Source organism: Rutilus rutilus (genome assembly GCF_951802725.1).
Source record: "Rutilus rutilus genome assembly, chromosome: 19".
Lineage (NCBI taxonomy): Eukaryota > Metazoa > Chordata > Actinopteri > Cypriniformes > Leuciscidae > Rutilus > Rutilus rutilus.
The window spans coordinates 28,060,059-28,083,816 of NC_140232.1; the positions used below are offsets into that span (position 1 = coordinate 28,060,059).

The 23,758-nt window shown below is 37.3% G+C and overlaps 1 protein-coding gene across 4 annotated transcripts in view; it reads right to left on the reverse strand.

The window, feature by feature from the left end:
* Positions 1–23,758, reverse strand: part of doc2g (double C2-like domains, gamma) — a 39,692-nt gene that overhangs the window by 12,272 nt on the left and 3,662 nt on the right. For all 4 annotated transcript variants that reach the window (XR_014625365.1, XM_084388508.1, XM_084388510.1 and 1 more), the window contains exons 4-8: positions 23,240–23,314; positions 14,220–14,329; positions 8,500–8,626; positions 8,314–8,370; positions 5,595–5,719 (exon numbers count right to left, since the gene is read on the reverse strand). Coding sequence is in view for 3 of the 4 variants with exons in the window: in XM_084388508.1 (XP_084244634.1) it covers positions 5,595–5,719; positions 8,314–8,370; positions 8,500–8,626; positions 14,220–14,329; positions 23,240–23,314 (494 nt within the window). In the remaining variant the exon portion in view is untranslated. The remainder of the gene's footprint in view (positions 1–5,594; positions 5,720–8,313; positions 8,371–8,499; positions 8,627–14,219; positions 14,330–23,239; positions 23,315–23,758) is intronic.

Consider the following 23,758-nt stretch of genomic DNA (forward strand, 5'->3'; position numbering starts at 1 on the left):
AATAAAGCAGGGTACGGGTAAACATGTTAAATAAAATGCTATTTCCCCCCCCCCGTTTTTCTACTGAAAATGTTTCAGAAGCCCACTGTTGCTATGGCAACGAGCTACACTTCTAAGTGCATCTGATTGACAGATAGGCCTAAATCATGCAATCTTATTTCACCATTGTTGCTAATGTTGACGTTATTTCAGCCTCGAACAAAGTTTGCTTTGTACATTTAGTTTAACTGCATAGTTAAAGAGGTCAAGCTAAAGCATTAAACTCAACTGTGTGCATGCATTTTATACACTTACATTGTTCTTGCTCCATCCATGCAATAACTGCGTCCTTGAGCCCCTGAGTTTTCTATTTACGTCAACTGCTCACTCCTCTGGGTAATATCCATGGTATGACCTATTTCAATTTAAAATCAGAATTATGAGCATAGTTCACTTTTATTCACTAAAATATTGAAACGTTAGCGATACCGATTCAAAACACGAGCGCCAGTGATTGAATGTCAAAGCGCGATTTGAACGCTGAATTGGAAGTTTTGATTGGTTTTGCACCCAAGGACTCCAGCGCAGTAGTTTAAAAAGTGCCTGTCAAATGTCAGCTTGTCCTGTTGCTCCGTCAGCACATTTGTCAAAGTACTTTGTACTTTTGGTGAAAAATAAATGTAACGAAGTTGAATACTTTATTTTTATTCAACTCAAGAAAGAGTAAAGTACCACAATTTAATTATACTCAAGAAAGTAGAAATTTTTTAAAAATCTACTCAAGTACTGTAACGAAAGTATTTGTAATTAGTTACTTTCCACCTCCGCATGCGTTAGGTCAGGGGTTACTCTTTCGCCGTAAATCGATGCGTACGGCTGTCTGTCAGAAGCAAGTTATTTTAGTTTATAACATGTTAAATATGGATATTTTTCTTACACAAACGCATTGCTTCGCTTCAGAATGCCTTTAGCCATGTGGAGTATGTTTATAATGGATGGATGCACTTTTGTGGGCTTAACATTGTCATTCACTGTTATTATAACGCTTTGAAGAGCCAGGACATTTTTTTTATATATATCTCAGATTGTATTCGTATGAAATAAGAAAGTCGTATACACCTAGGATGGCTTGAGGGTGAGTAAATCATGGGGAAATTTTCATTTTTGTGTGAACTATCCATTTAAGAACCTGTTAGCCTGTTAGCCTGCAGTTTTTTTTTTTTCTTTACTGAAAGTTTTGAATTTCTTTCAACAACAACAACAAAAAATCTTACTGACCCTAAAATTTTGAATGGTAGTGCAATTCTCATTAATGGCTGGAATATGTACTTCATTTATTAAACAACCATGTTGGATGCATTAATCAAACTGATAGTCCTGCCCCTAACCCGTGCCATTGCTTGAGCCAATGTTGCTGTGTTGGGATGCTTAGATTGATGAAACAAACAGAGAAATGTTCTGAAAGCAGAACAATGTTGAAATTTTTCCTACAAATCAACATGCTATTGTTGACTCTGCATATTAAACTGAGACATTCAGAAAATTACACACTTCAGCTTAAATGTGCACCTGCATCCATGTATCTGTGAATTAGTCACTAATTACAGTTTGACTTAATCGTTTCTGCAATTAGTGAAAAAGGCACATTCAACTCTGTGCACGACTACAAGCGTCTGAATAAACATTCGAATGTCTCACCGTCACAAGTTCAAATGAAAGCGGAACTATTGAAATTGTGTCCCGTGTAATGACATTAATTAGAGCATGTGCAATAATATCTGCATTCCCTTGTCTGTTCTAATTATGTGGTGATGCCGAGGGCCAGATGAAAATAGAGCTGAACTCTACAGGGCCTCATTCATAATAATTGCATACACACATACACGCACGCACACAATCTGAAAAGTGGGGGCATATCTAAATCTCATCAACCTATCTAAATGCACATTAGAAACATCATCAGTTTTAAATGCCTAGTTACTACGAATACACTCATGTGAAAAAGTACCTGAAAGAATAAAACTAAACTTTCCAGAAACAGCACTGTGGCAGCAGGTATGATGTGAACATAAAAACAAAACAAAAAAACAAAATGCATAAAGGCAAAAAGATCCTTTTCTTCTCTGCTGTTGTTCCAGTCTTTGCTCCTCAGGAAGTTTACTTTCTGTCAGCAGCTCAGCGCAACTGTGCCAGGCGTACTTGAGTCATGAATATTAATTATGTTATGTGATGTTCACCCTAACTGATTTGCCGAAAGGCAGACATTCATGAATGCTAGCCTCAGCTGGATTACCGTTTACCGTTGGTGTGTTTGTTCACTATTAAAGCAGCCAAGTGACAGAGGCTTCTGCAACATTAGATAAGAATTTACCCTATTTACCTTTTTAATAATCATTCCTGTTCTATTTACTGGTGTATGTTATTCAAAGTAAAAAATTCATAATCTTTAAACAAATCTTTGCAGCCTAAGAAAATAATTAATAAATAATCATTTAAATAATAATCATTCTCAGATAATCTCCCAAAAAGGGTATAGGCTATTTGTGCAATTTGTGCAAAAGTGTTTTCCCCTGCACACACAATCTTCTGCTGAATATAATTAAAGGGATAGTACTCCCAAAAAATCTGTTTGGGACAGGAGGGACCGAAATCTCTCAGATTTCATCAAAAAGATCTTCATTTGTGTTCCAAGATGAACGAATTTTTGCATTTTTGGGTGAACTAACCCTTTAACTAATCAATGATTGCTTTAAAAAAATCATTTTATTGAACAGAAAGGCTGCATCTACAAATTAGTCGCTTGGTTAATTACATTTGAAATGTTTCAAATACATCTCAGATATAGAAATGTCTGTCCTGAATTTCTCAGAAAATGTCTGTAGCCTTGCCTTAGCTACACATTGATTAAATGGTCTTCCCTCTAGCAACCTGGATATGGTGATTACATTCACATACAGAGAGCAGAGAGAGAGAGAGGTTTGAGTAAGCTTCCCTGCCTAAGCTTCTTCTGTTAAAACCAGACACTCTGTTGTCTGAGAAAAACATCTCAACAGAGAAAAACAAAACATGTGAACATCAATAGCAGCCCCCCCTCCAAATCGTTTCTCTTTCCTCCTACGGAATGACTACAGTATTGATTGGCCCCCAGTTCCCCTCTATACTTAATCCCTACTTGTGTCCAGTTCCATGTTCCCTCTATTAAAGAATAAGCCAGTCCAGGACTCTACAATAACGATTGTCTGCTGACCTGGGGCCAGTCTGAGAGAGTTAGCTGACTGACGCTGATGAAGTTGAGATGACACTGAGAGAAAGACTTGACTGAGAAGCATCTGTTAAAATGTGTTAAAGTCCCCCTGTGGTGAAAATCAAGATTTTAATGTTGTGTATATGTCTATGCTGTGTTTTTAATATGCTTTGAGACAAGCCATGCCCAAATTCATTAAAACGTCAGTGATCCAAAGACCGTCTCAAAAACTCGGTTTGAAATCGCTGATGTTTCTAACGTCACAAACTGCATTGTAACCAATCACGTCAACGTTTGATCCTCAACGAGTGGATCTCTGAGCTGGTGTGAGTTAGTGGAGGCGGGGTTCATTTGCATATTCATAGAATTATTTAAATATGTAATTTTGGTGATCAAAGATGAGTTTTAAGGGATAAAATGATGATCAAAGATGAGTTTTAAGGGATAAAATGATTGACTACAGCAGGACTTTAAAAATTACAAACCAATTAGTAATAATATTTTTTTGTAACTGTAATTGTTTTTCATAAGGAAAATGTTTAATAAAATTATAAATATAAAAAACATAAAAAATATATAAGCTAAAAAAAAAAGAAAAACATTTCATTTATAGCTGTCATATACAATAATTTCCAGATATCCTTTATATTTTTATATATTTGTAAAAAAAAATTTATAATTGTTTTTCAAAAGGAAAATGGTTAATAAAAATATTAATATAAATCATGTAAACATAAAAATACATAAAAATGTATCTAAACTAGAAATTTTGCTTTACTGACCCGTTTCATAATTATATACATATACATTATATAATTGAGCTAATTAGTGATACTGAAAACACTTGTTTTTCACATTATTGATGTATTCCAATTATGTCATGTTATGTTAGTTTTCCAGAATCCATTTAATAATTACAATTAAAGCAATTAACTATTAAAAAGACAAGAGTGACTGATGCAGAAAATCCAGTCTAATAAACCCACAGAGCTGCTTCAATAAATTCAAGCTAAATCAAGCCATAACTGGAATCAACCTCAGCGGACAAAAAGACAAATAACATCTGGTCCAGCGGTCACAATGCACAAACAACCCAGCATCCAAACAAGCCTCTGCCATACTGTCATACATGTCATGAGAGAAAGAGTCAAAATCTCCACCTTAACCTAAACTATATTGACAAGTCTAGTCCTAAACAAGCGCTAAAGCACCTGTCACACACAAATGCACACGCACACTCCCAGCAGTCTATCCTGCTGTATAAAAGCAGTCCACTCTCCAACAATAGATTTCCAATGCTCTAGTGAGCCCATCAGTGCCTGTAACTGGCATGATAAACAAGGAAATCCTATCTCCTCAGAGCAGACAGCGGAAAAAAACTCCTCTCCATCACACTACGCATCAAAATACATCCATGATAAGAATGAACAGAACCCCATCGACAGGGAAAGAGTTGTCCAAGATTTATGCATGCTTTATCAGGCTTGAGAGGAGATAGAGAGCAAGGAATGGATAGAGTCGAGAAGAAGAAGTATGGCAAATGATAAAAGAGCATTGCTGTGATGGGAAGGGTGGAAAGCTAAAGCTGAGAGAGGATGATTAAAAAAAAAAAAGAAGCAAAGACCCAGCTTCTTGACTCTGTTTCCTTCTCTATGCCCCATTAATTCTCTCAGCCTCCAAATAGAATCTTATTGTGTGGGTGGACTTTGAATTATTCTTCGCAAGAACCCACAGGGGGATAAATTATGATCAACCTGAGGTACAGAGAGAAATAAATCACCCTGAAATGCAATCCATGATGCTAACTAGGAGGAGGGCGATGCCAATGAATTGAGTAATAATGCAGTTACACATACTTGCGTTCGTCTGATGCTGTGCTATGCAATGATTGTGCTTGTTAAAACTTGTTTTTTTTATTGTAATAAATGTGCAAATTAAATAAAAGCTGTGAAAATGATAATCATGCCCACCGTTGACTCACTACAGGAGCCTTGGGGATTGTGCTAATTTGCTTTAACTCTATTTGAACAACATTGGCTCAGATCATCACACAAAGACCACGGGTCTCATCTCAAACTTCTGAAAAAACTAAACAAAACAACACAAAAAGACAGTCCGTTTGATGATCTGATGCGTATTGCGGCCAAAGCTGGAAAGCCAGTTTTTATCTGGTTTAATCTGATTGGCTGGTTTTTTAATGCAACTTTCACAATGCCAAAATAGGCATTTGTACTAAAAGCTTCCACTTTATTTTTGGCCTAGAGGGAAGTGTAACCCCATCCGCCTCTTTTATCAATTCCTGTCACTTTGCCACTGTCCATTCTGAAAAAACGTGGCACAGAAAAAACTAAAAACAAAAACAAAGACTCACATTTTGACAAAGGGGTCTGAGTAGCCATTCGAATCCATGGCGGCCAGGTGGGCACAGCGAATAATTCCCACAACCAGAGAACTCTTCTCTGTGCAGTACAGCAGAGAGACCAGGATACGGCCACGCTAGAGAAACAGAGAAAGAGATAGACAGTCTGTAATCGGCTTGCTTCCACTGATCAATATTCAAACCATCAATAATAAATTAAACAATATATGTCAGTAGGGTACAATGGGGCTAAAACCCACAATGGTGCTGTTTTTATGGTTCTAAACTCAGTGTTTCCCCTACCATTATATAAGGGGGGCGCCCCGCCCTCCTAACGGCTCCCCCCGCCCCCCTTGGAGGTCAAGTAAATTTGATTTGATTTTCTTTATAGCGACAGATTACAATTTGTTATTTTATAAAAAAAAAAAACTAAATGGCCCTTAAGTAATATGTTATTTATCTTATTTCCACGATGGCATGTCTTTTCTGTCTGTGTTTACAATTATCCCAATGAGTGCGCACACTCACACACAAACAAACACTTGCGTCACATACAGTTGAGCACTAGCGGACAGAGAGCGCGCGGCTGGAAATGTGTCGCTGAACTGAAGATGGCAACACTCGCTCTACTGCGAGTAGCAGCCGGAGTAGCTCTCCTGCTCCAAGTCTAACGCCCGTTTCACATATATTTCGTTTGCGGTGAGTATTTTTTTTTCCGTACCCATGTTACCAGAGCTTTCACACTGCACGAGGATGCAGTCCGTCGATGATCGATCTGTTCCAGTTGCGGTGCGTAGCCTATACAGCAGTGCAGAGATCGTTTCTGCACCGAGTCTATTTCTGCTGTGCTGCAAACGCTGAATTAAAGTGACAGCGCATGTTTCGTGGTCAAAATGAACACCGATTGACCTGAAAATGTAGTAATTTCACCATAAGTGCGATTAATTAAATAAAATGTAGTAATCTCACCATAAATTTATTTAATTAATTACTAGGCTACTTTTTTCACTTTAAGACTGAGTTAAAGCAAGGAAAACTACAATTTACCTCAACAAGGCGACATAATGAACAACACTCGTCTTATTCGTGGAGGTGGAAAAACAAGTTCTTTGTGACATGCAAGATTTATTGTATCGAAATTTAAATACAAAAGATTTTAATATAAGTACATGGTTAAATATTTTACCACTTGCTTGAGCAACTTAATATATAATTATATAGAAGTAATGTATTGAATAATACATTGTTTAAATTGTGTTTACGTGAACGCGCGTTCACAGCAGTGGTGCGTCTGACAGGATTATTCTCTCCAATAAATGCATCATAGAAATAAAAACTTCTCATAAAAAAAGCCCATTTAAAATTTATATATATATTGGTTAGTATTTATAAATCTTTTTTTAGTTGTTAGTTAAAAAATAAAACTATTTAAGCTCTGGTCCATAATATTAACAAATACTTCTATAAATTTAACAAAGGTTATTTGCAAAAGTAAATTTTAAAAAGATTTAAATATGTTTATTTATTTTTTTAAAGAGATATCTTATGTTAACATTTTTTAACTTTTACAAACCATTACCCTCCCAGACAACCAATTTATGTGACAGATAGATAGATAGATAGAGATAGATAGATAGATAGATAGAGATAGATAGCGTCTGTGTCAATTTTCCCCAAACCAACCAACCCCCCCCCCCCCCCCCCCCCCCAGAAAAATATTAGGCAGCAGAACTGTTTTCAACATTGATAATAAAAATAAATGTTTTTTCAGCATCAAATCAGCACAATATAGTAAAATGATTTCTGAATGATCATGTGAGACTGAAGATCGGAGTAGCTCCAACACGATCTCATGAAAGTGCGTATCTATAGCACGAATGATATTTCTCGTATCATTTATACGGCAAAAATAGTTTTTGCGTGCAAATGATACGCACGGTAAACCCCTTGGGTAGGATTAGGGGTGTGGAGTGCGTGCGTATTACACGCCATAAAGTGTGTATCATATGCACGCGAAAACTACGTATCATATCTACGCAAAAACTATTTTTGCCATATAAATGATACGAGAAATATCATTCGTGCTATAGATACGCACTTTCATGAGATCGGGCTCGTAATGATGCTGAAAATTCATTTTACAAACATTAAATTGAGAACAGTTTTATTTATTTATTTTTTATTGTAATATTCAAATAGGGGTCTACTTTTAAAAACATAAAAAAACCATACTGATTCCAAACTTTTGAACAGTAGTGCAAGTATATACTTAATTAAACTGTCAGCAATGGATGTAGAAATTATCTTTTGGCTTTTTATATCCTCTTATACTCTATTTAGTAGGTGAACCCTGTACACAATATTAATACAGGCAAAAATGAAGAATTTTATCTTAAAATATACATATAATTAAAGAAATTCTCATTAGCGATATACATCTATATGAAAAATGTTAAAACTTATTTTAAAAGTAATTGCCTCATAATCAGCTATTTGCCACTGAATATGATAGCAGGACAGTTTTATCAGTACAAAGGGACAAACAAGTGTTCAGGATAGTGCTTTGGTTAATTAGTAAATTTGAGATATACAAAAAACAGGCCCTTTTATCCTGGGGCCTTTATTCTCATTGTACCCTGATTGTGAGTGTTCTATATTCTGGTGCAGTTTCAGTGTAAATAGGGAGTGTGCAGAGGTCTCAAGTATGGGATGGAAATTATTGGATCTTTACCTCCTCTTCTGCAACAAGAGAACCAGGATCCACTGCCTGACTGTTAGCCTCCCGGGCCTGCAAGACCATAGAAAGGTTATTAATAATAGAGTAAATACCCAAACACTAAATTATGCATTGTACAAATTCCAACGGACGTAACCTCACAACGGCCACAATGACTCTCTCTCACACACACACACACACCTGTGCAATTCTCTCAAGGCCCATGTAGTATTTCTTGTTCTCTCCCTCCTTCAGTTTCTTGAGCGCCACCCTGACTTCACCTATGAACTCATTCCGTCCTAAACGATCCATATCACACACACACAGCCTGGAAAGAGAGAGAGATATGGCACTCAGAACTCTTCAGCTCAACCTTCAAGGCAGAATGTGTTAAGCATGTTGCACGCACAGCCAGAGAGAAAGAGAATATCTCAAGAGAAGAGACTCTGAGCTGAGAAGAAGGTGGTATTGACTAGAGGCTGACCAAAACATCATTTTTGACCATGATAAAAGATCAGATATCAGGAAAAATGAACGCTTGTGTCAGTGACAAAATTCATTTAGATTCAAATGAGTTCTGAATATGAATTGAGCAAATCTGCAAGACTAGACTGCTGTATAAAATTAGTCGCACCATTAATTTTGAAGCAGTTCCTGCATCGCTATTCAATGGCAGAGCTACTGATTTTACAGCAACAAGACTAAATAAATCTGAGTTGTGAGTTTGCTATCTAAATTAATCATAATAATTAATAATTAAATAAAAAAAAGAAATCTCATCTTGTCTTGCTAGATGCATGTGTAAAAACAAATAGCAAATACAGTGCATGTGTAGTCTGATTCTGAGTCTATTTGATTCAATTCAAGCCATCTCTTTTAATGAATGAGTCCACTTTAATGAGTCAAAAGACTCCACAACTGCAGAGATTTATTTTGAATCTTTCAATCGAATCACTGAATCCACCAGATTGCTTACTGAATTAACATCCGACTCACTGAACCGCATCACAAATTTCATTCATGTCTGACTTTAATCCTCCATAGATGACATCATGAAATACGTGACATTTAAAAAAAGAAAATTAGTTCATGTATATAAGATAAAATAGCTATATTATTTTTTCATCAATATATTAATTTAAAAAAAACTAAGTAAATCTGTTTAAGTAAATCTGAGAAAGAGGGAATTAAGGAAAAGAAACAACAACAATAACCAGAATGAGAAAAGAGGAATTTATAGTGAACAATGTAAGAAAAGACAGATGAGTTTTACGTCAGCGACAAAGATGCACCAGGAATAAAAAACTGAGGAAGAACATATGAGGGAGAATAGCCAGGGTGAGGAGACAAATAGCCAAATGTAGAAGAGAAAGCACTGAAGTGTTAATGTAGGTGTCAAAGAGCGAGAAAGCAAGCAGATGACACTGACATCATGATCTTGTTGGATTCTTGCTTTCTGGATTAGTCATTCCTTCCAGCCAGGTGTGTACACATGCTAATACAAACACATGCACACACTCGTGTGGAGGTGGATAACATGCAGGTGATCTACACTTCCTGTTCATCATTCTTCCTGAAGCTGCTATGTATTACTCACGGGGTTGAGCTTTTCCTTATTAATGTCAGTCACTGTGATTATGTCAAGAGTTTGCAAGCATACGGAAGTCACCAACACGCAGGACATCCGGAAGACGTGTACTATTCAATGTTTATTCAGTATTGAACTGTGAGTCAGATGAGTCATGGGCAGGCCCACGCAAAATCTGTGCCGGCAGGATTTCGCAAAAAGCTCCACAGGTTTCTGCAGAATTTGACTGCTCGTCATTCAGAGTTTCTCACATTTAAGTATTTCATATGCTAATTTGATTAATGATATCAGCTACCAATTAAAACCCAGTACACTCAGCTTCTTATTAAAGAGGACCTATTATGCTTTTTTAAAAACTTTTTTAAACTTTCTTTAGTGTATAATGTTGCTGTTTGAAGAATGAAGAATGTCTGCGATGTTACAAAGCACAAAGTCACTCCAAAGGGAGTTATTCTCTATAACAATAAGCACTGTTTCTGAACTCCTTGAAACACTTTGATTGTAGTCTTAAGTTTTCTTCCATCACAATATAGCTCATTTAAATAATTCCCTCCCAAGGCAAATGCAAAATTAAGGGGCCAAGGCCTGGTTGAGTTGCGTAAGTACTGTGCTGTTGCCATGTCCAAGAGACAGTTTTTTCCCGCCTCGGATCTAGCACGGTTATGGAAAGGGCCACAACATTTCCAAAACATGCTGGAAGCGGATGACCAATCACAGAACATTGTGCTTTTCGGAGACAGGAACTAAAAAGAGTGTTAAGGCCCCGATATTCTCACAACAAAGTTCTTTTTCATTCTTCGTTTAGAAATAAAATGAAAATTGAAATACGTGAGCAGTGATAAACTTATCGAACATCTGACGCCACCCACACTGCTGAGAGCGACGGTTAACAAATAACAAAATAACTCTTAATAACAAAATAAACACACGACAAAATTGAGAAAACAGCAAGCATTTTTTTAAATAAAGCATAAGAAAAGCATCTTATAGCAACGTGGATATGTTTGCACAAGCTCTACAATTCAGCACTCAAGTTACATCACGTTTATTTATATAGTACTTTATACAATAGCTTAAAATCAAGCAGCTTTACCGTATTAAACATGAAAAACAGTCTCGGTGTTTCAGCAGAAGTACAACTTCATTTTCTAATATGAAGCAGCTCTCTAGTGTGTTTATGTTTTCACTCGCGGACGTCTCACCTCAACCAACTGAACAGGAGAAATGAACCAGAAAAGTTTTCGACGTGAAAGAAGGCGGAGCCTCCACGCATATCTACTTATTACGTAATCGCCACGGAACAATGTAAGTACAAAGGTGTTTACCAGCTGCAGCGAACTTTTCCGGAAAGTTCACTTTGGCAAGCTGTTTTTGAACTACCAAAATGAACTCCAAACGAAGTTTGTTTTGGCATGGTTTAGTTCGAAATGACATCAGTTAATTCTTCGATTTCTCTTAAAGGGCACCTATTACGCAAAATTCACTTTTACATGGTGTTTGAACATAAATGTGTGTTGGCAGTGTGTGTACACAACCACCCTATAACGATAAAAATCCACCCAGTGCTTTTTTTATAATCCCCATAAATCATAAGCACTGTCTCAGAACAACCCGTTCTCAGATTCTAGGCAATGTGACGTACTTTTGCACAGGCTCCGCCCACGACTGTTGACGGACACTGCAGTTTGAGCATAGACCCGCCCTGAGTGAGCTGTACACAGTCCACCATTGTTTTGACACCGGAGCAACTGTAGACAAGAATGTCTCCTTAGCGATTTAGGTGTTTTGTTGTTGGATGTAAGAACGAACATAGCAGTCGTCATTTACTTCCGTTGTTACTCGAGGATGGATCTGTACCAACTGTTCGTGATCCAGCTTACAGTCTCCAGATCGATAGGCCTAACGTTACTACTAGAGTTGTTTTACGGATATAAAGTTCACCAGTTTATTAAGCACCCACTGAAAAGGCATAAAGTATGTATATATTTGTTTAGTGTTATGTGTTTTTGTGTAATTCGCTGTGCATGTTGATGATAATGAAAGGGAGAGAGGAGTTTATGGATAAGACTTTAATGCGCACTTCTTACACTGTTCATTCAGCTCTTACGGTGATTTTCTGGAGTAAAACTGACGCTTCATCTTTTGTGTGATGTACAATAAACTTCATAAAAATCATCAGTAAATGTTTGGCCATCATTAGGAGGCGGTCCGCTACAACAGGCTACAACTAAACTATACCTGTTTTATCTTCATGCACCATATATTCTCTGGCTCTGTGGGCATTATCGTCCGACTCAGGGTCGAAATGAACACAGCTACTGAGAGTTTCTGTTTTGATATTTTCATTCCGTGAGATGAGATTGTTCTGACACTGAAGAACAAGCTTGTGAGGTTCCGCCCTCCGTGCCGAGAGCAGCTGCTCATTTGCATTTAAAGGGATACACACTAAAACGGCGCGTTTTTCTCAGCCCCAAAAAGTGACAATTTAAATTGATCAGTTAGGTATTTCGAACTAAAACTTCACATACACACTCTGTGGACATCAAAGACTTATTTTACATCTTGTGAAAAGGGGCATAATAGGTGCCCTTTAAAGTATATCGGGGCCATTACTGACAGACTGGAAAGGGAGGTGCTGCAAAAATGTAAAAAAACAAGGTGTTTTTTTAACATTCAAGCATGAAAAAAAAAAAAACTATTCTAGAAGACCCCAAAAACAAAATAGACTTTGTATTATACTAATAATAGGTCCTCTTTAACAAATTTTTAAATCTGACGACAGATATAACGACAGACAGACAGGCAGATAGACAGACATATAGATTCAAAAGTGAACAGATTCAAAGATTCATTTCACTACAATGAATCAAATTCCTTCACCAAAATTAAACATGAAATTGCTCTGATTAGCTGCGATTGTTGCATCATCCTTTTTCACTTTCAGTGAGGACAGAAAAATGACACTGGAAATGTGTCACATCTGGTTAAGGTGTTTTTAAAATGTGGCAAAACAAATTTGTCAGCTAGGCTCCTAAAAGACCACAGCTCAACACACACGGTCTACTAATAAACAATGAACACACCTACTGTATGTTTCCGTGACATCCGTTATGATAATGACTCCGTTAATAGCATAGGATGCTTTTATATAATGGCACAATAGCACTATTAATAACGCAGCCATTCTTAAAAAAAAATTCCCTGCCAACAGTAGTCATTGTTCTCATTGAGAAATGACATTCACATGACAAAAGCTGATGAAAAAGGACATTTATTGACAGGGAGGAAATACAGTAAATATGGAAATACTTGCTCTGGAATTTTATACGTAAAATATTCATCCCTGCCGCCTCTCCCTGCACTGAACGACTGCAGTCGGGTTTGAGATTAGCCAGCTGTCATAGCCCAGACACAGCCACTGTGACAAGGTGCTGACGCTGCCTGTGGTGACAAACTCCATCTACGCCTTAGGCTCCAACAACCTGCTCTTCAGAATGATGGTCACAGAGCGTAACAGAGCGTAAAGAATCATCAAATCAAACTCATCCTTTGGGATTCAAAAGTGGTAAGAATCCATGTTCGCCACGAGAAACAGTTCGGCTTGTGTCACTTTTGGCAGAATTTATGCATCTAATTGTTTTTTTAATTTACAAGAAGCTTCTGTGTTAAACAGTTTCACTGCGGAGGCAAAAATCTCTGGATTGAAGGTATTTCTCCAGTACTGAGGTAAATCGGGGTCAAGTTAAAAACATTTCAGTATGAAACTAGAATTATTCACGGTCTCAACCAAAAAGTGGAACAAGGCAGGCAAACAGCTTCACTCTCTCTTTATCTGTCCCTCTCTCTCCCTATGAGAGCTCCTGCTAGGTTTGTTTCCCAGCTGTGGATCAGAAGGGTTTCTATTACATTTGTAGAGAAATTGCCCCATCTCACTCAGTCTTCTGAGTTTTATTGCTCAAATTGTAGCATTCCTCTACACAGAAGGTTAGACCCAAGTGTGGGTGTTACCTTAAGGCTAATGTGTGTTATTGCACCACAGAGACGTCCACTACATGCTGTCAAAGACGCACACATACATACATGCCCACACACAATGCGCTCTGTGTGACAAAGAGTTGACTTGACCTGAACATCATGAAGTAAAGAAATTCACACATGCACAGCACACAAATGGGGCTCAAAAATGTTCTCGCTGTCATTAATAAGCTGGACGGAGACACTCGTGGGATTTTACAGAAAGCCATATATTCAAAGGGTGAATTCAGCAGTGCAAGTAAAGCCAAAAATAGTTGGATGCAGGTGAGAATCATGGGGAATGGAGGTGGTACTGTACCTGAGGGTTTTGGTGGTCATGTCAGCAGCCGTAATGCCGTGATAGATGAGCGTCTCGTTCCACACTGGATTCAGTGTGTTCTTTAAAGTCTTAGTGCGCAGTTTGTTTGCCTGAAAGAGAGAGGTAGAGTGTGTTAAGAACGATAATGAATTTAATTTATAGACACTCTGGGTCAAAACAAGTGTGCAGAAAAGCTGCTCACGCAAAATTTCTGCTGGGTTTACAACAGCTGTGCCCGCACATAAACTTGTTCTTACCATCAGTCTAATGTTGATGAACCCAGATTAATGTAAATGAGGGAGCGTGCACACATAGTTAGTAATGAGGGATATTGCACGACCTCTCCTATGCAGCCATTCATCACTCCCCAAAAACCTTATGCTCTCTAAAGCAGGGTTGCCACCTTTTGAGTTTAGCTTGGAATGAGGGGCGGGGGTTTACACCACATTACCCCAGTACATCTTAAATGAAGAAACTGAACACTAAACTCACCACTAAACCAGAAGCACAATCATGCCCAAAATAAACATTACTTCACATTTCACCACCTAAGAGCATTTTGGGGGAAATAATTAACACCCCAAGCTCCATCTGTGCAGAAATTACCACTGCTGTATATAGTCTCTCAATTTAAAGAATCTGTTAGAATCGGCTGCTGCTCAGTCGAGCTAGTTTTGTGAAGTGGGTGGTGGTGTAGTGGTTAAGGCTTTGGGCTAGTAACTGAAAGGCTGGTTCAGTTCCTACAAGGTACAACCCACGATTCATCACTATTGTGTCCTTGAACAAAGCACTCAATCACAGGTTGCACTAGAGGATCTACGTTGATCTTGTATTAACATAAAATAAAAATTTATAAATACAGTTCCGTGCATAACGGTACATTAAACATCAAATATGTTCTGAGTGGCTGTGAATTTGCACCACATTTTTGTATTCAGTGAGAACAGACCATTATTTTTTGTCACGGGAATCTTATCTCATTGCACCTGGCTAGGGCACAGAATAAAAATGGCACATCATTACTCATAAAAAAAACTACAAAGACAAAAATGCTATTTAAAAAAAACTAAAGTTTCAAATGGCCAAATAATACAATATAATGCTAAAAAACAATCACGCTGGTTAAAAAATATTTATGGCTGGAAATTTTCTTATTGTACCCATCACTGACAGGAGTAGTCCATTTGTGGCCAAAGTGAGATTAGATGCAAAAGAAGAAAAAGTTTTTTGCTATATTTCTAAAAAAAAATTGAGACTCAGGTGCAAGTAAGCTAGACGATCCAAATTTAGATATGTGAATGTGCCAGTGTTTCAGACATTATTTTACCTGCAAAAATTGTAATAATAATAATTTACAACAAATAATTTTATGTAAGTTGGATTTCAAAGTTACTTCTGAATTTTAAATCTGAGAGTGCACATGCCCCCAGTTTGAATGGGCATGATGCATCTGGTTAAAGATGACAGTGGGAAAGATGAAGAGAGAGAGTCAGTCAGGGAGGACAGAGGAGGAAACATCATTTATCTCTTCTCCCTCAGGTGAAAGGCAGACATCTGCTCACCTACTTTGCAGAGGAGAGAAAGGACAGGAGGCTTTCCCCAGCTCACCTCCCTTCTGTCCTACACACACACAAAATCATCACCCCTTCTGTGTCTTACCCTAAAATCTGCTCCCCCATACTCACAAACATTCACTTGTTTATGTAGCTACAGTATCTAAATGAGGACATACTATAAACCTCTACTGTGTATTTACATTTAAATAAGACTAACCCAAAACCCTAGATAGATAGATAGATAGATAGATAGATAGATAGATAGATAGATAGAACGCTAGACAGAACCATCAAATGATAGAATGAAGGAACAGAGAGATAGATAGATAGATAGATAGATAGATAGATAGACAGAACGCTAGACAGAACCATCAAATGATAGAATGAAGGAACAGAGAGACAGACAGACAGATTGATAGAAAGACAGTGTGCTAGACAGAACCATCAAATTATAGAATGAAAGAACAACAGACAGACAGATAGATAGACAGACAGAATGCTAGACAGAAAATCAAACGATAGAATGAAAGAACGACAGACAGACAGATAGATAGATATCTGAAACTGTATAATTAGCACTTCACATATTTATTGCCTCAAAGATTAATCGCTGGTTGTATTCCTCATTTGTAAGTTGCTTTAGATAAAAAATATGTACGATAAATTAATAAATGTAAATGAAGATTGAATGGATGGACAGACAGAACGATCGATAGAAAAAACGGAAGATAGAATGAAAGATAGAACAATAGAATGATAGATAAAAAAATATAAATAATAAATAATAATAACTACCACAAACCAGATGATTTCATGTTTTACTATCCTTGTGGGCAGAAGCATCAGGCCAATTTTAAATGCAAATTCCCAAAAAAAATTAAGGTTATTTTAAGTTAAAAAAAGGTGTTTAGTCTAAATGTTGGCAGTTCAATCAAGTAAAAAATTCTGTCATCATTCATATACACCCAATGTTGCTCCTAACATGCATGACTTTTTTTTCCTGTAAAATAAAATGTCAAAACTGCTCTTTTCCTTCCAACGAAAATGCATGATGATCACTGGCTGCCAAGGTCAGTTGAAATTGTGCATAGTATATTAAAAAAAAACACAACGACAACAACTACAACTACATATTAGGTCAAGTTTTGTACCCTAGTCCCCTTTCACACGACACAAAAACTGTACCACTCTTACACAAAGCACTACAAAGCAAGTTAAAAAGTGTTTTTCCCCCTTTAGTCATGTCATATCCAGCCTAGAGTACAGAGTGAGCCAGTGCACCCTCAAAAACGATGCCACTGCTTGTGGGGACGTTTGCTCCACAATGTAGGCCAAATCTGACCCACCCCCACATACACACACACAGTTCATCACTCCCTCCAGTTCATCCCTAAAAATCAGCTTCAAAATACCCTGACATGCATACTAAACTCCCCAAGCTGAGCAATTGCCCTCCAAAAGCTCGTTTAGTTAAACACTAGTTAAATTAGTGTTAAATCAAAGAAACGTTCTGGCTGTGAAGACACAAACACAGTCTCCCAAACCGCAGACTCTCTCGCGTCCACGTCAGAGCGAGTCCACGTCATTCATTGCCTGAAGAACATGTTGCTTCTCTGCATATTTCATTTCTCTCTCTCTCTCTGCTCTACTCTCTGCACTGCTGCATTCAACGCTGGAACCAGCCAAGCTTGGCTATCCTCTCTCTCGCCCCCTGAGGATGCTCGGCAAATGAATAAACACACTTTAATTCCAACAGACATCAGCAAAAAATACATGTAACAATTCATTAAAAAAGCACTAGCTGAGCAAACAGCTACTGGGACTTGAATGAGGAAGAGATGCATCATTCAAAATTGATTAAATTGAAACGGATACTCTGGCAGTACCGTGGTACAGTGATGGCGTCAGATGTTAAGACTATGGTACTGAGCATTTAATATATCAATTTGCCATTCAAATCAATAAAAAAGTACCAAACAGTACAAAACATGGTGTTGGGCTCGGTAAAATAATATCATATAGGCCTATACATAACAACTATTGTTCAAAAGTTTGGGGTCTGTAAATGAAGATTGAATGGATGGACAGACAGAACGATCGATAGATAGAATGGAAGACAATAGAATGATAGATAAATAAATATAAATCATAAATAATAATAAGTACCACAAACCAGATGATTTCATGTTTTACTATCCTTGTGGGCAGAAGCATCAGACCAATTTTAAATGCAAATTCCCCCCAAAAAATTTATTTTAAAATTAAGCATATTAAAGGGACAATGTGTAGGTTTTTAGGTATTTTACTATCTAAAATCAATATTTTTATTCATAAATATGTCCTCAATGGTGTACAAATACCTATGCCAATGATCAGACTTATCCTCATAAACGAAGAATTTATTATCTTTATATACATGGGACGGGTAGGTCCACGGAGGCTTCCATGTAGTTCCGCCATCTTGAAAAACTATAATAGCAGAGAGGGACAAAAAGCACTAGGCCAACGTGTTTCCACAACGCGTTTTCATTCAGAGCCAGCGTCACGTGACTGAAGCCAGCAGAAGCGGAGGAGCAGAGCAGTGAGAGGCGCTTGTCACTGCCCCGGCAAGTTTAAAAGGCTGCACTGCACGGTTATTTATAATGGAGGAGTCCATACATATGCTGAGTCACAGGATAAGGAGTCCTCGTCGTAGAAAAAGTCCAAAATATACCGTAAAAGGAAACGTGACCAGAGATTACAAAAAACAAGGGTTAATGTCGGGATAGCTAATGCAGGAGAAAGCTTTCAAAAGGGACGCTGAAGTTGCCTGCTTTCTTCTCGACAGGTAAGGCAATGTTACGGTCTTAATTACAAGCTTTTTTTTCCATTGCTTGGTTGTGTACTTTATTATATAGACAGTAGAACATTTATAGTTAAAAGTTAAACAGGCTCTTTGATGAATAGCAGCTATTGAGTAAAGTAGAGAAGGCCCTAAAAACAAGGTTGTAAGTTTTGTTTGTTCAAAACTGTAACATTCGTTTGTTCGTTGTGTCAAGTTGCAGTTTGTTTGAAATAACAAACCAGTTCACCCGAAGGAAAACTCGAAGTGTTATTATAAGACATCCTGTCATAGCTTTTTGGTACATAACGGCTACCGTAGATGCAACATGCATTTGAAAAAGCGAGGCGCTGGAGAGCACTATTTGTTTGAATGCAAAATACAATTTCACCACTAGATGGGAGAAATTCCTACACAATGTCCCTTTAAGGTTATTTTAAGTAAAAAAAGGTGTTTTGTCTAAATGTTGGCAGTTCAATCAAGTCAAAAAATTCTGTCATCATTCATGTACACCCAATGTATATATATTAGGGCTGTCAAAAGATTAATCGCGATTAATCGCATCCAAAATAAAAGTCTGTGTTTACATAATATATGTGTGTGTACTGTGTATAATTATTTTGTATATATCAATACACACACATGCTTGTATATATTTAAGAAAAATGTGTAATTTATATATAAAAAAATTATATTTATATATAATATAAATTATATATAAATATATACAGTATATGTATGCAAATATTTCTTAAATATATACAAGCATGTGTGTGTATTGATACACACGTGTGTGTATTGATATATACAAAATAATTATACACAGTACACACACATATATTATGTAAACACAAACTTTTATTTTGGATGCGATTAATCGCGATTAATCTTTTGACAGCCCTAATATATATATATATATATATATATATCATTTATTAATTTAAACATGTTGAAAAACTGCTTAATATTTTTTGTGAAGACTGTGATACTTCTTTTTTTTTCCAGGTTTCTTTATGATTAGAAAGATCAATTTAAAGTCACCATGAAATCAAAATTGACCATTCTTATTTTCTATGGAATATTGTAGTATTTATTATAAATGATTTATCTGTGCACATCATTATTTATTTATTTTTGAATTGATGGGCCCTTGTAATCTTTAATCAAAAAATCTTCCCCTCCCTCTTGAAGTGACATCTCTTCTCTGATGACGTGTTTACTGGAGTGAGGGCGGGACGAACTGTCTACCTAACATTTTTTCTTGTTTGAGAAGCCGTTTCACTGACCCCATATTTCACAGCTTTATTTCTACCTTGGAATAATGTGTATTGATGAATTATTCAAAATAAGACTAGAAATGTGCATTAAGAAAGTAAAAAGGGTCAACTTTATTTTCATGTTGACTGTAAGCTTCATTGATGTTAATTGGACTAAAAACATGGTCCTTTAAACAGTAAATACTGTGTTAGCCATAGAAAACGAATTATTGGTTGATCACTCATGATCCGGTTTTGCCCTAAAAGCATTTATCCAATCGACAAAAAATGGCTAAATATCCGTGCTAGTTTTCCATCTATTTTCTCTCCAACATCCTCACTCACATCTCATCTTTGCAAAAGCATATGGTTTCACCAGTCTCTCTCTGCTCCAGCCAAATCGGTGCTATCGCATTTTATTCTAAATATTTCATCCTCATCTTCCACTTCTCTCATCCCCCTTTTCTCTCTCTCCCTCTCTCTTTCCTCCCTCCATCTGGCCCAGAGCAGTGAGATTCCCAGAGCAGCAGCTTGGGAGAGAGTGTGTGACTCAGATATCTCATTCTCCATGCTGTGTGATGACACACACATACATACACTCGGCTAAGAAGGGGCCACTCACCAGCCCCACAATCTCTCCCTCTCGCTTTTTTTTTCCTTCTGCTTCCTGCACTTTTTATGGGATGCTGATGGAGTGCCAGCATGAGAGGAAGTTGGTTAAAGGGATAGTTCATGCAAAACTGACACATCACCATGTCGTCTTATAGCTGTGAGACTTTCTTCTGTTAAACAAAAAAGGAGACGTTTTGATGAATGTTCAGGATGCTGTTTTCCATACAATGAAAGTGGATGGAGACTAGCTATTGTAGTATTTTTTTAATATATTGATTTAGATTATATTTTCAGTTTTCATTTTAGTTTGTTTTAGTAATTTTGTTTTGTTCATTTAGATTTATAGATATAAATAGCTTTAATTTTATTTCAGGTTTAGTTTCAGTATTTTAATTAAAACAGGTTTAAACTAATATTTATATTTAATTTATTAATACATTTTATAATTACTTAAAACTTTTGCGGTCCAAGTCTGAGCGCAACTGTTCCCAGCACCCCCCGAAAGACAGGTCTGGTTTCATACCAGGGGCGGAGCTAGGGGGTGGCCAGGGGTGGACTGACCTAAGCTTGGCCTCCACATTCACAATTGATGTTTCAGTCTCCTTTTTCTGAACAAGAATTGAGTTTATTTAGACGTAGAACCATGTCTTTCCTTTTCAGGCGCACACATCAAATTCGCTTTAGTACCTGGTATAAGTCAGAGGAGCACGGAAAAGGCACGAGTGCCGAGGGAACCTTCAGTAGATAGTGCAACAGCAGGGTTAATACAACATGATTAAATAAGGAGATGATTAAAGACTTTGCATGTGTTTTTTATATATGCGTCATATTTAAGAACATGTCTCCAAAATGTATGGACAAAAATATATTGTAAAGCGAGATCACAATATAAGACAAAAATTTATATGTAATTTAATGCACAAATAAATGCAAACACTGTGCATTTGTACTCAAAAATGTGTGCCAATTTTGTAAAAGTAAATGGAAATGGATCACATTTAAATGTGCATAAAATTAAAAAATTTACATTATGGTATTTATGTGCTCTTTTCATTCACATTCTTGGACATGTGGTTTCAAAAGAGAACATTTTTCTTTCCTTCGTACTGTGTTCAATTTCTTTATGATAGAACTGTTGCAATTAATTTATCTTGACAACTAGTAGAACGTTAAACAATAAAGGCTTTTAAAAAATTTTTTTTATGCTGGTTTAAAGTCTCGTCACATCCTAATAGCACGATGTCCTACAATGTCAAGATTAATCAGGCTCAAAGTGTGAAAGAATGGAAATAACATCACAACATTCATTTCCATCACCAGGTGCAGACATTTTTGGTCAAGATCTTGTATTGACAATGCAAGAGTCCAGCACTCTGTAAAGTCTCCTCCACCACATCCCAAAGACTTTCAATGAATTTAAGGTCTGGCCAATTCATGTGTGAAAATGATTCTTCTTGCCCCCTCCCAGCCATTCTTCCACAATTTGAGCTGATGCATCTTGACATCCTTGTCATCCTAGAATATGGCCATGATTTGTCTTCCTACATGGTTGTTTAAGAAATGAAAAGCTACACACTCCATCAATTAGGGTTAGAATAACTGTTGCCAAACATATAACATGCTAGAAACATAATAATCACAGCAATAATGATCCAAATTCTAGACTCTTAAGCATTTGCGACTTTTTTTGGACGGGCAGTGTACTTTTGCACTATATTCCAAGTCTTCTGAAGCCATACAACGCTTGATGTGAGGAACAGATTGAAATTTAAGACGTGACTACTGAAAATCGTGCTAAGCAGTCATGGTCACCATTCACTTTCATTGCATGGACAAAACAGATCTTTTCATCTTCCAAAGAAGAAGGAAAGTCATACAGCAAAGACATAGGATGAGTAAAGGACAAATTGTTCAGGAACTATTCCTTTATTAGATCACATGTGGATGCAAATGAAACCATGAAGCGTGTAAAAGGGCAAAAGGAGAGCTCTTTAAATGCCTGCACACCCACGTACTTGCATGCGTGTCTGTACGTCTGAGGGGTGGACGTACGCATACACGTCCATCACCTCCGGCTCGCACACCTTTTAAAAGCCCAGAGGTGTCTGTATAATCCTCGCGGTCGATATTTACCAGACTGGCGCATGGAAGCATACGCAAGACGTGACGCTTCTCGCTTTCTCTTTCCCTCTTGTATATATACGCTTTTCTGTTGACGTGAGTCGTGTAACAATCTGTGCTGTTTCCATGACAACCACCTGCTGCTGTCCCCCCTCATCTGTCTCTCTCTCTTTTCCATCCCTCCCTCCCATCCTGCACTCAACACTGTGTTGGTATTCCAAGGTCAAAGTGGGTCATGTGGCGATAGACAAAGAGATAGTGGCAGAGATTTGGACGAGAGCGCGGGAGGATGGAGAAGAGTAAAAACCGCTGGAGAGAAGACAGGACGCTTCTGGCTGCTCTTGTCTCAGCCTGTCCTCCTTTGAACAGATTAGAGTGCCATGCCTTTGATACATGCAGAGGAAATGAAAGCGAGAATAATTCAGTGCTGAAGCACATACTGAATCCACCAGTTTCCACCACACGTTCTTCAAATGAACAGCTTCAGTGCTCACAGCCGCGCCTGCCGGCGATGCATGCGCACATAACGCCTGTGTGTTTTGTGCAATAAAAGTGTTGAACTGTGTGTATGCGAGTGTCAGAGAATCACAACTCGTGCTGATGGTGCTGCGAGAGTTTAACCATGCTGTGTGCATGTGAGAAGGTTGCAGTGACCTTGCTTGCTCCAGGCAGGAGGTGGAGTTTCACATATGGATCAGCCAGTCCATTGGAGTCCATGGCCTTCAGTCCCTGTGGGCACAAACAAACACAAAAAAGCACATAGACTTCATGTCACATAAGATGTGCACACATGTCCTGATGGGGTAAGAGGTTAATAGATCATATCCTTCCAGTAATATGCACACTTTTGTCTCTGCCTGGACCAGAGGGGAATCCTCGAACGCACTGATGCGTGTGACATAAGAGTCAAGACTGTTTAACTTAAGTTTTTTTGTTTATTTTTTTGTTTTTTTGCTTACTGAAGATAAACCATGAAATAAAATATTTTATTTTCATTTGGCACATTATATGCAAGTAAATTTTGTGTTTAGTAAATTCACTGTTTAATAGTAATGGTATGAACATACTCATTAAAGACAGCATTTTATTGGACAGTATTTTGCAAATGGTTGCATAATGAGTAATATATATATATATATATATATATATATATATATATATATATATATATAT